Raw genomic sequence first — 14,818 nt, forward strand, 5'->3', positions numbered from 1 at the left:
AAAAATGTCAGTGACAATGACGAAGACACACCCAACGCCAAGGTCTGTCTGAGAAACATCAGTGTACACAAAGGTACTATCGCGAAGTTCCATGCGAAGGTCTTGAAACTGAAGGCGATAGAGCGAGGCTGGAGTAGTGTTCTTAGGGCGCAAATGAAGGCCAAGGCGAACACAGGCCGCCACATGAAGCCAAGATGGTGAAGGGTTCACACCAACCGTGAACGTTGCAGGTAGTGTGAAGTTAAGCTGCTGGAGTAAGAGCTGAAAGCCAACTCCAGGAGGCATAGGATGGGCGGCCACGCATGGCAGATGAATGTCGTGCATATCTACTGAGGAGAAGTCATATCAGTAGGATCATGGTAGTTCGGCAGCTACTGCATACAGACAGTCAAACTGAGCTAGTGTAAAAGGCACCAGTGGCCAAACGGATGCCACGATGGAGGACAGAATTGAGATGGCATAAGAGGGATGGATGTTCAGATGCATAAACAAAACAACCACAGTCTAGTTTCAAATAAACAAGGGACAGGTACAAACGGAGGAGGGTGGCTCAATCTGCTCCCCAGGAAGTACCACTGAGGACACGTAGGATATTGAGGGACCCACACAGGGGGCTGTCAGACAAGACACATTTGGAGGGTCAAGAAAGTTTCCTATCGAGCATGAGCCACAGAAATTTTGTAGTTTCAACGAACAGAAGAGCAATGATGTAAAGACGGTGGAAGAAACTAATGTGCCACCAGAAATTCATACAAAAAGTTTTGTCAGTGGAAAACGAAAGCCACTGTTGATGCTCCACGAGTGAAGATGATCGAGACATTGCTGAAGACGCCACGCAATGAGACAAGTATATGGAGAACTGCAATAGATGGAAAAATTGTCAATGAAAAGGGAGCTGCAGATGCCAGGGAGGAGATTGGCCATAATAGGGCTAAAGGCGAGAGCAAAGAGGATGATGCTCAGGTCGGAACACCAAGGCACACCGTTTTCCTGGATAAAGGTGTCTGACAAGGCAGAATCCACATGTACCTCGAAAACTCAATCTTTTAAAAATTCCAGAAGGGAACAGGGCATGTGGCCATGGAAGTCCCATTTGTAGAGAATACCGAGGATACCAATCCTTTAGCAGGTGTCGGCTCTCTCCAAATCGAAAAACACAGCTACAGTGTGGGATTTCTACAGAAAACTATTCATGACATGGTTTGACAAAGTGATAAGATGGTTAACTGCTGAATGGAGTGCTTGAAATTCACACTGGGCAGTGGTTAGTAAGTTGTGACACTCGAGCCACCATACCAGCCAGGCACGAATCATATGTTCCATCTCCTTGCAAACACAGCTGGTGAAAAAAATGGGGCGATAGCTAAAAGGTAGGTGTTTGTCCTTACCCGGCTTAGGTATGGGTATGACAGTGGCTTCATGTCAGCATCTGGGAAACTTGCCCTCTGCCCAAATGCGGTCATACGTATAAAGCAGAAAGTGCTTGCCCACAAGAAAATGACGTCGCAACATCTGAATGTGAACACCGTCTGGCCCTGGGGTGGAGCATTGGGATGAAGCGAGAGCACGATCTAGCTCTCTCATAGTATAGGCAACATTGTGGCACTCATGATTCTGAGAAGAGAAGGGTATCGCCCAAGTGTCCTCTGCTCATTTCCAATGGAGGAAGGCAGGATGATAGTGGGAGGAGCTCGAAATCTCTGCAAAATGGCAGCCCAAAGTGTTGGAGATTGCAATAGGGTCCATTATGACATTGTCTGCTACTGTCAGGTCAGAAATTGGGAAATGGATCTTGATCTCAGAGAGCCGTCATAATTATCTGTTCTCGTTCAAACATATTTAAACACCATACAGCAATGAAGTTTCTTATTTGAACTACTACAATTCACACCAATGTTGCAGAACAAGACTACTATGCGATACTGGAAATGAATAAAACAAATACAAATATTAGAAACAAACTCATGTTACACAACCTTCAGCACTATTTCCTTATAAAAAAAAAAAAGAACTTCACCTGCATATGGGGAATTCCTGTCATATATGGAGGAATGGAACCAGTAGATTCATCTGACACAGTAACTGCTGCAGTTTCTGCTCTCTGAGGTGCTGCAACATCTGAAATGAAGAAAGTAGGCATGGAAACATAAATCCTTCTGGAGAAGGTTAAGAAACACAGACCACAATAACCAACAATATTCAGCAACTTTGTATTTAATTGAAATTCCATTCAAATTATACGTGTAACTCAAATGAAAATGAGACAGATGGAAAAAGTACATAAACTGTTTATTACTTCAATACTAATCACAATAACTGTTAATAAATTTATCCCACTGTGAGACAAGACGGTCAGTGCCTTCATGGAGAAATGTTAGTAGTTGCCTACAGAACCACAGTTGTACCTATGCATGGACCTCTTCGTCAGAAGCAAATTGATGGCTAGAAATGTTTTTCTTCATTCCTCCAACGTTATGGAAATCACACAGGGAGATATCGGGACTGTGCAGAGGACATGTAGGGGTTCCCCAGCAAAACTTCTGTAGCATAGTTGAAACAATAGGCATATCAGCTACCAGAAAGTCATGGTGAACTTTTTCTTTGACTGCAAGGGCCAAATGCTCATTGACTTTCTGGAACACAGTGGCACAATTAATGCACAGTGGTACGTAGACCCCCTACAAAAATTGAAGTGCCCCATGAAGCCCAAGTACTCAGGAATGTTTGTGAACAGCATCATTCTGTTGCAGGATAATGACTGCCGACACGTTGCCAGGGTTGTTTAAACTATGCTATGTCAATCCTGGTTCGTAGGTAACTGGTTACATTTTTCCATGAAGGCAATGACCATCTTGTCTCATAGTGGGATAAATGTATTATCAGTTTTGGTGATTGCTTTTGAAATAATAGATAGTCAGCTTAAATTTTCCATTTGTCTTGTTTTCAGCTGACTGTCCCTTATACATTTACAAAGGACGTTAGGGAAGTTTTGGAATATAGTTACAATTATGTTATACTTTGTAAACAACACCTGCTGCTATCAGTTTCTCACTAGCCTTCAAAACCACACAGAAAACTGGTCTTCAAACTGTCTTTGATGGTAGGGCACTTTTAATGTTAAAAATTGTAGCAGCTCTTTTTTCTGCATAGAGGATCAGAATCTTTTCACCTGTATTTTCGCCTTTGGAAAGCAACAATAACATCAGACAAAGCCTGAGCTACAGCCGGTTGGAGATGGGGTTGGTTGGGGGATTCTGAAGAACTCTTAAGCAACATACTCAGTACAATTTTGCTTTCCCTCAAAGTCAGAGCACTCCCATAGGTCTGCCTAGGACTTCTTAATTAATTAATTAATTAATTAATTTTAGAAGTTGGACTCTTAACAATTCAAAATTAGCCTTACAATGCAGAAAACTTCCACCGTTACTGACAGTTAGTTGTTTTCAGACTACTACAGGTGTGCACAATTGCAATTAAATACATACTCCTTGTTTTATCACTTGGTTAGAACACGATGTAAAGAATCCAAGCTTCAGGTAGTGCACCATTGTTAGTTATATAACTTGATGCACTGCTTTCCAATTTTTTGAATGTGTATTTTTGCATGAAACCTTGCCATCTCAAACCAACAGGATGGAAACACAGTTGAACACTTAGCAGACCCCTATGTCCATCAGACATATTTGTGAGCAAACTTGCCCTCTGCCCAAATGTGGTCATACGTATAAAACAGAAAGTGCTTGCCCACAAGAAAATGACATTGCAACATCTGAATGTGAACACCGTCTGGCCCTGGGGTGGAGCATTGGGAACCCAAATGGTCGGCCTGGTGTGTGTGTGTGTGTGTGTGTGTGTGTGTGTGTGTGTGTGCGCGCGTTTTTTGGACACCGCATGTGCAATAAAAACAGAGGGTTTTCCCTGTTATTGGTAGTGCCCATGAGAGTGTTAGAAGCCTCATGAAATGTGGTGAAAAATAACAGGAAGTGTATTTACGGTTGGCCACATTAAGTGTGAGCAAAAACTGACAGTTTTGTAAGTTGAAATTTATTCTTGAAATTCAATTTAACTTTATTAGGGAAAGATGTACTACATAAAGCAACATATAAGAATTTTTGCTGGACCAGGACTCGAACTCTGATTTCCTGCTAATCATGAGTGGTCACCTTACCACTTATGGTATCCAAGCATGTTCCCCGGACTGACCCAAGCTGCCACTTGTCGCACACCTATCTATCTCATAGATTATTGATTCATTTACCCACATCTGCACATATCGTCATACCTGTGCAGGTTTTATAATCAAGACAATGAAAAATTATAGGCTATCATTGTGATTTCCGTCCTAGGTCCATCTTTGATGATGCACAACACTTTAAAATATTGAAATTTATTACTGAAATTCTGTAACAGGTATTGATTCTAAAACCAAATGGGAATCATGAGATGTGTGAGTGTATGTAAATCTATTAATTATTAGTGAGAAGAAATAGATAGGTGTGTGACGTGAAAGTTTGCATTGGTCTGGGGAGTATGCTCGGCTAGTCTAAGTGGCACGGCGACTGCTCAAGATAAGTGGGAAATCCGGGTTTGAGTCCCAGTTTAGCACAAACTTTCAAATGTCACTTTAGGTAGTATATCTGTACCCATTACAGTTAAGTCGAATTTCAGGAATAAATTTCAATATTTGAAACTCCAGTTCATTATCAACCATAAAGATTTTGTAAGGGTTATAAAGTGCAGCCTGCACGGCCTTGCTATACTTCTTGTTGTAGTCAGCTCGAATAAGAACTTCTGAAACAGCAAATGAGAGACTGCAATGCTACCAGCTGCAGTGTAGTGTAGTGTAGTGTAGTGGTTTGTGTCACTGTCTGGCGTGCTGTGGGTCAGCAGTTCAAACCTGACAACTAATAATTATTTGTTATTTAGTAACTAGCATTTATAGAAGGTTGTTGAAATTTCTTAATTTTGTAACATTTGTATATTCTGGAATATTCAATGTTTGTATAAATAGCTGCACTCTCTGTCCAAGTGGTCAGTTGTTCTGGCTGTATTTTGATGTCAGTAACAAATGTGCTTCCAGTGCTAAGAGTTGCATTTCAATGGAGACTCTGCCTTCGGATTTTGACTTGACTGTGGTTTCGACGTGGCAATATTTATCTTAATCTATCATCAACATTCCTCATATAACGGCTAGTAACAATAGAATGCTGGGTGATTTAAAATTTTCAAATTTAGCTAACATGAACAACTTTGAATGGGATAAGTTGATGAATGATAAATTTATCTACAAGGATTTAAGGTATAGATGCAAGATATATGCAGAATACTTCAAATATACTTTGAAATATTAGAATAGAGAAGAAAATTAGGAATAAAGAATTTCTACTATGAGTTAGCAGCCACAGGCATGGTATAGACTGTCATTTACAAGAGATATTTGGATATGACCAATAGGTCACTAAGTATATTCAAGTCAGTCAGATGCCAGGCTATATATAAGGACACTAAATAATAAACAGAAGAACACTCTACTAAGACTTTCCAAAAGAGGGCCATTAGTGACAGCAGTGGGGATTGAGATGGGACATCTGAGATTTGCAGCACCAATATTTTGTTGTTTCAGAGTCATGACCAGTCACACAGCTAATGTGCTGTGATATGAGTTCATTCATGGCTGGAAATGGTATTGACGATTGGCACGGACCAGAGTGAGTCACAGATTTTTATGCAGTCTTTGTATTCAACAAAATTCATCGATGAATAATGAATATATAAAACTGTCCCCCCCCCCCCTACGTCCCACACACACACACACACACACACACACACACACACACACACACACACACCTGACATTTATTTAGTTTCAAAAGAAAATATTTATATTTTAAAATTTTGTAGTACAGACATCACAACACAACAATAAATATGGGTGCATTAGCAGTATGGAATACTATCTTTATATATAAAAGACAAAGAAAATAAAAGGTGACACTATGTTACAGATATGTCAGAAACAAAGAAAAGTCAATTTATATACACATTTTTCACCAGAAACTGCTCTAGCAAATATACTATGGTTGAAACATACCCTTGAATGGAGAAAGCCAGCTGTATCATTTCTCACCTGTCGTTTTTTGTTGTGATCCCGAAGGAGCTGTTGAATGTGTCACAACACTGAAACGTCCCTTTCTCTGTGCACTTATTGCTGGTGCCGAGTCTCTTCTGCCATCTGCAACATTAATAGCAGCTGCTATAGACATGTTTTGACAACTTTCGTTCAATAACAGCTAATTGAAGAAATGAAGGCAGAGGAAGAGAGAGAAAACTTCTGTTATTAACCACAGAATACCGGAAATTCCAGTCATGTACCTCTGTAGTAGCTACCCTAACCTTTACTGTACCTGTGAGATAGTGACACAGTATCTAGAAACACAGAAAGTAATGGTAACACATTGATTTTACGCTTCAATTCAACCTCATGATAAAAATGGCTGCAATATTCTTCTGGCTGACCAGCACTACAGCCGTCACAAAGCCACAAAAGCCTAGCCTTCATTGTGTATTGATGTTTCTTGTAACACCAAGTATACTTGGCGGAACAGACTAAAGGCTGGAGACAAAATTTCAGCATCTTGACCTTTTACATAAGAACCAGTCATTCTACAGTGTTTAAAACACTGTTCATGATAGTATGAACACTCTGTCAGTGATTTGAATGGTACTAACTTTTTGACATTTGGTATAATGCAAGCACACTTTAGAAACATGCAAGGTAACCTGTGCCACCTACTTCCTGTTATTAGAGACCTGGACTGCTTAAATACATTGTATTGTAGAGTATGTGAAATTAAGAGAGAAACAATGACAGTTCTTATTTAGATGTTTTTGGCTCCAAAGGTAGCACAGCACGTGGATTCTTCACCGCATCTTATCTTGTTCAGAGGCCTTTACTTCAATTGCCATTTCCATTCTGTGACGGAGTGAGCCTATAGCATGGGCAATAAATCCATTTCCTGTCACCTCCTCACAGGCCACTAAGCTTAGTGGGGAGCAAGACCAGTTACCTTACACTGTGTTGCACTTATGGCCATTTGGATTTGATAGGATCAAGTTTTGGTGCGGGACTAAGCCTTTTGAGAACAGTAATCTCGTTCTGCTCTGCAAATTATACCTGCATCATCATTGATTTGTGCACTATAGATTGTATCTGTTGCAAATATATTACTCCCTCAGAATACAGATGGCAAATTAATGGGATCAAAACATTATATTACAAATAGACTGGGCAGCATCAAACTTACCATCTGTGCAGTGAAGCATTCTTCCACACCATGGAAACAGATCAAGCTCCACTGTAAAAGACTCACATGACTACATCAATCTGACCAGTCTATATATCTTGGGTCAAAATGAACTGCTTGCAGCCTGTATCATGGAAAATCATGGAAAACACTAACTTCTCAACTGAGCACATCCTACAAACTGACATAGAAGTTTAATTTGCTGCAACATCAGTCTTTTGTTTCCAATCTCCACAAAGGCTGTCCTGCAACATATTGGAAGTATAGGCAGGAGATACAAGCAGACTGAAGATTTGAATCCATCTAGAACGTGAGCTCAGAAGGAAAAAATATTGCCCACTGACCAGCCAGACATCTGACATTAAGCTGAAACGTGTCAAGTGAAACTGCAGTTTCATCATGCTCTACATATACATCCATATACAAACACTATCAGCCACCATATGGTACTCGACAGGGTACTTAGTACCACTGCTAGTCATTTCCTTTTTTGTTACATTCACAAATGAAGTCAGGGAACAATGTCCATCTACATGCCTCTGTGCGAGTCCTATGATGTCTTCCTTTAATTTGACCTCAAACACTTTATCAGTATTCAAGAATGGATCAGGCAACTGTTCTATATGTGGTCTCCTTTATAGATGAGCTACACTTTTCTAATATTCTCCCAGGAAACTGAAGTCTGCCATTTGCCTTTCCTACTACCATATTATATGTTTGTTCCATTTCATATAACATTGCAACATTACGTCCAGATATTTAATCAATGTGACTGGGTCAACCAGCACACCACACATTTAATCAATGTGACTGGGTCAACCAGCACACCACTAATACTGCATTCAAACATTATAGGACTGTTTTTTCTACTCATTTGCATTAACTCACAAAGTTAGTTAGTTAGTTAGTTAGTTGGTTGGTTGCGTGTTCCATTGATCAATCGCACGGTACGGTAGCCATTATGATGTGGAACATGTCAAGTGCACAAGAAATACACATATGAAACAAGATTTTTTATTATTTATATTACAATACAGGGTTAAGGATTAATATTTCTATTATTTACCCCATTCCCTTAAATGGCACAAAATGCATATACTATATTTATAGATTTATTTATTCCTATCCAGGAATTCATCTATGGTATAGAAGGAGTTGTCAAAGAGATATGATTTCAATTTATTTTTGAAGCTATTACTGCCGTCTGTCAGACATTTTATTTCATATGGTAATTTGTCGAAAATATTTATAGCAGTATATTTTACCCCTTTCTGTGCCAAAGATAGGTTGAGTAAAGGATAGTGTAAGTCTTTCTTTTTTCTGGTATTATAATCATGAATGTCACTGTTGTGACATATATATAGGACAGAAGGGGACCCATGATTGAACCCTGTGAACACCTAATGTAATTTCGCCCCAATTAGATGAAGTGGGGTTATTTAAATCACTTTACCCATATAAGGAAACGTTTTGCTTCCTGTTCTGTAGGTATGACTTAAACCACTCATATGCTACTCCATTTATACCATAGAACTCTAATTTTTGTAACATAATGTCATGGTTCACACAATCAAATGCTTTAGACAAGTCACAGAAAATTCCTATTGGTGACATTTTACTATTTAAAGACTCTATTATGTGGACAGTGAAATTGTATACTGCTGTCTCAGTGGAACAGCATTTTTGAAATCCGAACTGTGACTTACTAAGTATCCCATTACTGTTGAGATGGCTAACCATTCCTGAGTACATTACTTTCTCAAAGATCTTTGAAAATGCTGTAAGCAAGGATACTTGCCGATAATTATTGACATCTGTGGTGTCCCCCTTTTTGTAGGGCGGCCTGACAATGGCATATTTTAACCTGTCTGGGAAAATACCTTGAGTTATTGATGCATTACATATGTGACTCAAAACATCAGCTGTAATTGCTCCACATTGTTTTAATATCTTATTAGAGATATCATCTACTCCAACAGAATATTTATATTTCAAAGATTTAATAATTTTACTTATTTCACAAGAGGTTGTTAGGTGAAACTTAATCTGACTAAATTTTTCAAAACAGACTCCTCCATGTACTGCCTGGCTTTTTCTTTCGAACTATTCTCACCAATTTTTTCTCTTACACTTAAGAAATGGTTGTTTAATACGTTATCTACTGGTGTACTATTGGTTAGGATGGTCTCGTTCTCCTTAATAGTAAAACTACCTACCCCGGTGATTACTTTTCCTGTCTCCCTTCTAACAACATTCCATATTGATTTGATTTTATTGCCGGAGTTGTTAATTTGTTCTCTAACATACATATTTTTTTATTTCTTTACAACTTTTCTCAGATGTTACAATAATTTTTATAGTGTAAAACTACTTCTGCATCTTTACTAGTTCTTGCTGTCTCATAAAGTTTTCTTTTTCTTTCTGAAGACACTTTAATACCTATAGTAATCCGAGGTTTCTTTGAAATGTGTGTGGTGTTACATTTAGTAACTTTTGTTGGGAAACAATGTTCAAAAAGGGATATAAATTTATCAAGAAATATGTTGCAATTATCATTAGCATTTGGCTCATTATTTACATCTCCCCAATTAACATTTCTTAAGCTTTCTTTGAAGTGCTCTACAGATACTGGGTTGGGCGACCTTACACTTTTACTTAATGGTTTTCGAACTGTACACCCTGTTAGTTTTTGTAAGTTAATCAGTTGAGCATCATGGTCTGACAATCCATTTACCACAGGGAAAGCATATGATTGTTTTACATCCTCTTTCTGTACAAATACATTATCTATTAGTGTGCTACTGTCTTGAGCTATACACGTAGGGAAATTGATCACTGATTCTAAGTTATATGTTGTTAATAACACTTCTAGTTCACTTTTCCTCTCAGAATTATTTAGAAAGTTTACATTGAAATCACCACAGATTAATAACTTCTTCTTTTTGTCCGACAGACTGCATAATAGGGAGTAAAACTTTTTTTATGAATTGCTCCCAGTCTCCTAATGGGGACCTGTACACTGTTGCTAATATCAATACTACATTATCTAGCCGAAGTTCACATGCACAAACCTCAAAGTGCTGATCAACACAAAATTTTCTTACTTGTACCGTTTTGCATTTATAGCCTTGTTTTATGCAAATGGCAACTCCTCCTTTATCCATACTAGATCTACAAGTGTAAGATGCTAAATTATACCCACTTATACTGACACTATCTATGCCCACAGTTACATGGTGTTCAGACAGACAGAGTATATCAGTCTCATTCTTATTTTTGAGATCATCTAAACACACTAATAGCTAATCTACTTTATTTTTTATTCCCCTGATATTCTGATGAAGTAGGATGATACTGCCCTTAGCTTTACCCCTATTTACTGTACATGAAGTTTCTTTTATTCTATTTATCTTGATTGTCTGTCTGGACTTTAACCTAAAAAATCTGTGTGCTTGGACCCATTAACCACAGGGATCACCCCCTTGTGTGACTGTGGGCCCCCTTACAGTTTCTGCTAATAGAGAAGTTAACTTATTTTTCCCCAACCTATTCAGGTGCAGGCCATGTGTAGTGTATCTCCACCTACCAATAGCATTTACTGGAACAACACGTATTTGAGATTTTGCCGGTGTCTGGAGCATCCTGTTCAGCTCAGTGTTAAGATGCGTTACAGCATGTGTTTACCCAGAGCTGATCATGGCGCTGAAAGACCTTCACAAACCCCACATTTGTGTTTCTGTTCCTATTTTATCCAGGTCACTCCTAATACTGTATCTTTGATTCATAGCCAGGCTGTTTCCTGCCCCTGCAACTATAATTACCTGATCTTTCTTCTCGAAGTTGCTAAATAGCTGATCTATGTTTTCTGACACCTGGCTAAGGCTAGCACTTGGTTTCACAAAACTTGTGACCTGGTACCCTGCACTTAATTTCTCCTGAAGCTGCTGGCCCACACTGCTCCCATGACTGCTGCCTATAAGCAGACTACTTCTTTTCCTATTCTGGTTTGGTCCCGACCTGTCATTTTTCTTTAAGCTAATATTCTGCTTCAACCTACACTCCTGGAAATGGAAAAAAGAACACATTGACACCGATGTGTCAGACCCACCATACTTGCTCCGGACACTGCGAGAGGGCTGTACAAGCAATGATCACACGCACGGCACAGCGGACACACCAGGAACCGCGGTGTTGGCCGTCGAATGGCGCTAGCTGCGCAGCATTTGTGCACCGCCGCGGTCAGTGTCAGCCAGTTTGCCGTGGCATACGGAGCTCCATCGCAGTCTTTAACACTGGTAGCATGCCGCCACAGCGTGGACGTGAACCGTATGTGCAGTTGACGGACTTTGAGCGAGGGCGTATAGTGGGCATGCGGGAGGCCGGGTGGACGTACCACCGAATTGCTCAACACGTGGGGCGTGAGGTCTCCACAGTACATCGATGTTGTCACCAGTGGTCGGCGGAAGGTGCACGTGCCCGTCGACCTGGGACCGGACTGCAGCGACGCACGGATGCACGCCAAGACCGTAGGATCCTACGCAGTGCCGTAGGGGACCGCACCGCCACTTCCCAGCAAATTAGGGACACTGTTGCTCCTGGGGTATCGGCGAGGACCATTCGCAACCGTATCCATGAAGCTGGGCTACGGTCCCGCACACCGTTAGGCCGTCTTCCGCTCACGCCCCAACATCGTGCAGCCCGCCTCCAGTGGTGTCGCGACAGGCGTGAATGGAGGGACGAATGGAGACGTGTCGTCTTCAGCGATGAGAGTCGCTTCTGCCTTGGTGCCAATGATGGTCGTATGCGTGTTTGGCGCCGTGCAGGTGAGCGCCACAATCAGGACTGCATACGACCGAGGCACACAGGGCCAACACCCGGCATCATGGTGTGGGGAGCGATCTCCTACACTGGCCGTACACCACTGGTGATCGTCGAGGGGACACTGAATAGTGCACGGTACATCGAAACCGTCATCGAACCCATCGTTCTACCATTCCTAGACCGGCAAGGGAACTTGCTGTTCCAACAGGACAATGCACGTCCGCATGTACCCCGTGCCACCCAACGTGCTCTAGATGGTGTAAGTCAACTACCCTGGCCAGCAAGATCTCCGGATCTGTCCCCCATTGAGCATGTTTGGGACTGGATGAAGCGTCGTCTCACGCGGTCTGCACGTCCAGCACGAACGCTGGTCCAACTGAGGCGCCAGGTGGAAATGACATGGCAAGCCGTTCCACAGGACTACATCCAGCATCTCTACGATCGTCTCCATGGGAGAATAGCAGCCTGCATTGCTGCGAAAGGTGGATATACACTGTACTAGTGCCGACATTGTGCATGCTCTGTTGCCTGTGTCTATGTGCCTGTGGTTCTGTCAGTGTGATCATGTGATGTATCTGACCCCAGGAATGTGTCAATAAAGTTTCCCCTTCCTGGGACAATGAATTCACTGTGTTCTTATTTCAATTTCCAGGAGTGTATTTTCAACTACATCTGGATGAGGCCCTTCCTCCACTTCAGATAGCAAGCCAAACTGATTTACTAATTGAATTTCTGGAGTTTTTTCAAGTGTTTCCCTATTTCACCCTTTGCTTGCTACCTTTTCCCAGTTCCCAGTCTCATTTTCCTCTCTTAACCTAGATAATTCCAAGTTCGCATTTTCTAATTCTGCCTTAAGGGCACAAATTTTTGCCTCCTGTTCAGCGATTTTTCTATCCTTTCTACATAACCTACACTGCCATGGAAGAGCCTCATTTTCTACCCTCGTTTCCTCGCCGCTACATTCGCCCCAATGAAACCATAATTTACAGTCTACACAGAACACTCCCTCTTTCAAATTTCTACAGTAACCACCACATTTGTCACACATGGTTTGATAGACAAACTTCACACAAAAGCAGAGAATAAGTTGGCACAAGACCACAGTAGTTTCGTAACCTGTAGCCTACTAATTCGTAAATAAACAATGATGTAAACAAATTTTTAAATTTACTTCTGAAAGTTTTAACTACCTAGCTCTGTATGATCGACATGAATTAATTTGACTTTGAAGCGATAACTCTAGTCAAAAATGAAAATCTACACTCTCGCGAAATTTACGACTAAAAAACTTAAATAAAACCAGCAACTACTGGCCTTTTACGAAATACTTCCTTTTTTATCTAAATATGGTCAGAAAAGTGAAACCTTCAATAGATAGCCTAGAGAAGAAGTATATACACTAGTCTAAAATGTAATATTAACTAAATTAGCTCTTATTTCAATATTAATCACTTAACTTAGCGAGAGCTTCATATACGCACGTCTGTCTAGCTCCAGAGATAATACTTGGCCAAATGCACTGCTTTCATTACTGGTCAGTCTTTCTATATACTAAATCTTAAATTTCCTAAGGATGGCCTTTATTTCTGTGTCTTTTTGTAAAAGCAATAAGTTAACAGTAAAAATAACTTGCTTCAATTCCTGTCAAGTGCTGCTAAGTAATAACAATGCACACTGTTCTATACCGAAAACCAGCTGAGCTCACTAACTTGAGAGAAAATAATGTTTCAGTGTCATATGAATAAAGTGAAGTAATGTTACGAATCTCACCTGTTGTGTGTAGCACTTGTGCTTGAATTTTCTGACTCAGTAATTCTGTTTTTTTCTGTAGATCTTTCTTTGGTGTACTATGACGCTCTGCTGCGATGTCATGAAGAGGCTGAGGAGTATCGTACCCACTTCCTTCTGATACTTTGTTGTCACTTGCGTGTACTTCATCTGGCGTGGTGTTAAGACTATCGACTTTTGGTACAGGTGTTACAGATGGCCGGACAACAGGATAAGAGGCTGACTGTGCACCTGGTGCAGGAACAGAATGTGGCACTTGTAGTACCCCTGCAGGATGACATGTCATCGGATGGCAAGGTACACCAGGAGCTACCTAAAATAAAAAAAACAATACAATGCTACTGGTAATAAACGTAATGTTTATTCTAATGAAATTATTTGGGTAACTATTGCTATTAGTCTGCCGCTCGTGGTCTCGCAGTAGCTTTCTCGCTTCCCGAGCATGAGGTCCCGGGTTCAATTCCCAGTGGGGTCAGGGATTTTCACCTGCCCCGAGATGACTGGATGTTGTGTCATCTTCATCATCATCATCATCATCATCATCCATCCCCATTACAGTTGAAGGAAGGCAATGGCAAAACACCTCCATTAGGACCTGGCCAAATATGGTGCTGCAGGTCTCTCGCATCGTTCCCCTACGCCCTGTCAAGAAGCATGGGACTTCATTTCCATTCCATTGCTATTAAAATTCACTCACTGAAATGATAAGCAGTGCTGTTGTGCTTCCTGCCTTTCAGCTTAAACACTGCAATAACATTACAGTTACCTATGGATATTAATTTTATATTTCAATTTTATAGTTAGATCACAAGATACCTTCAGTTTACCACCCAAGCGGTGTGCATGACATGAAATTTATTGTGTGTTTTATTGAGCTCTCGCTCTTTAAGCTAATTTTTTTTTAA

The 14,818-nt window shown here is 40.6% G+C and overlaps 1 protein-coding gene across 1 annotated transcript in view; it reads right to left on the bottom strand.

Annotated features, from left to right (window-relative positions):
* Positions 1-14,818, bottom strand: part of LOC126470079 (uncharacterized) — a 325,220-nt gene that overhangs the window by 63,848 nt on the left and 246,554 nt on the right. The window contains exons 21-23 of the mRNA XM_050097591.1: positions 13,896-14,226; positions 6,128-6,232; positions 2,018-2,118 (exon numbers count right to left, since the gene is read on the bottom strand). Coding sequence (XP_049953548.1) covers positions 2,018-2,118; positions 6,128-6,232; positions 13,896-14,226 — 537 coding nt within the window. The remainder of the gene's footprint in view (positions 1-2,017; positions 2,119-6,127; positions 6,233-13,895; positions 14,227-14,818) is intronic.

Source organism: Schistocerca serialis, chromosome 3, assembly GCF_023864345.2.
Source record: "Schistocerca serialis cubense isolate TAMUIC-IGC-003099 chromosome 3, iqSchSeri2.2, whole genome shotgun sequence".
In the NCBI taxonomy this organism is placed as follows: domain Eukaryota; kingdom Metazoa; phylum Arthropoda; class Insecta; order Orthoptera; family Acrididae; genus Schistocerca; species Schistocerca serialis.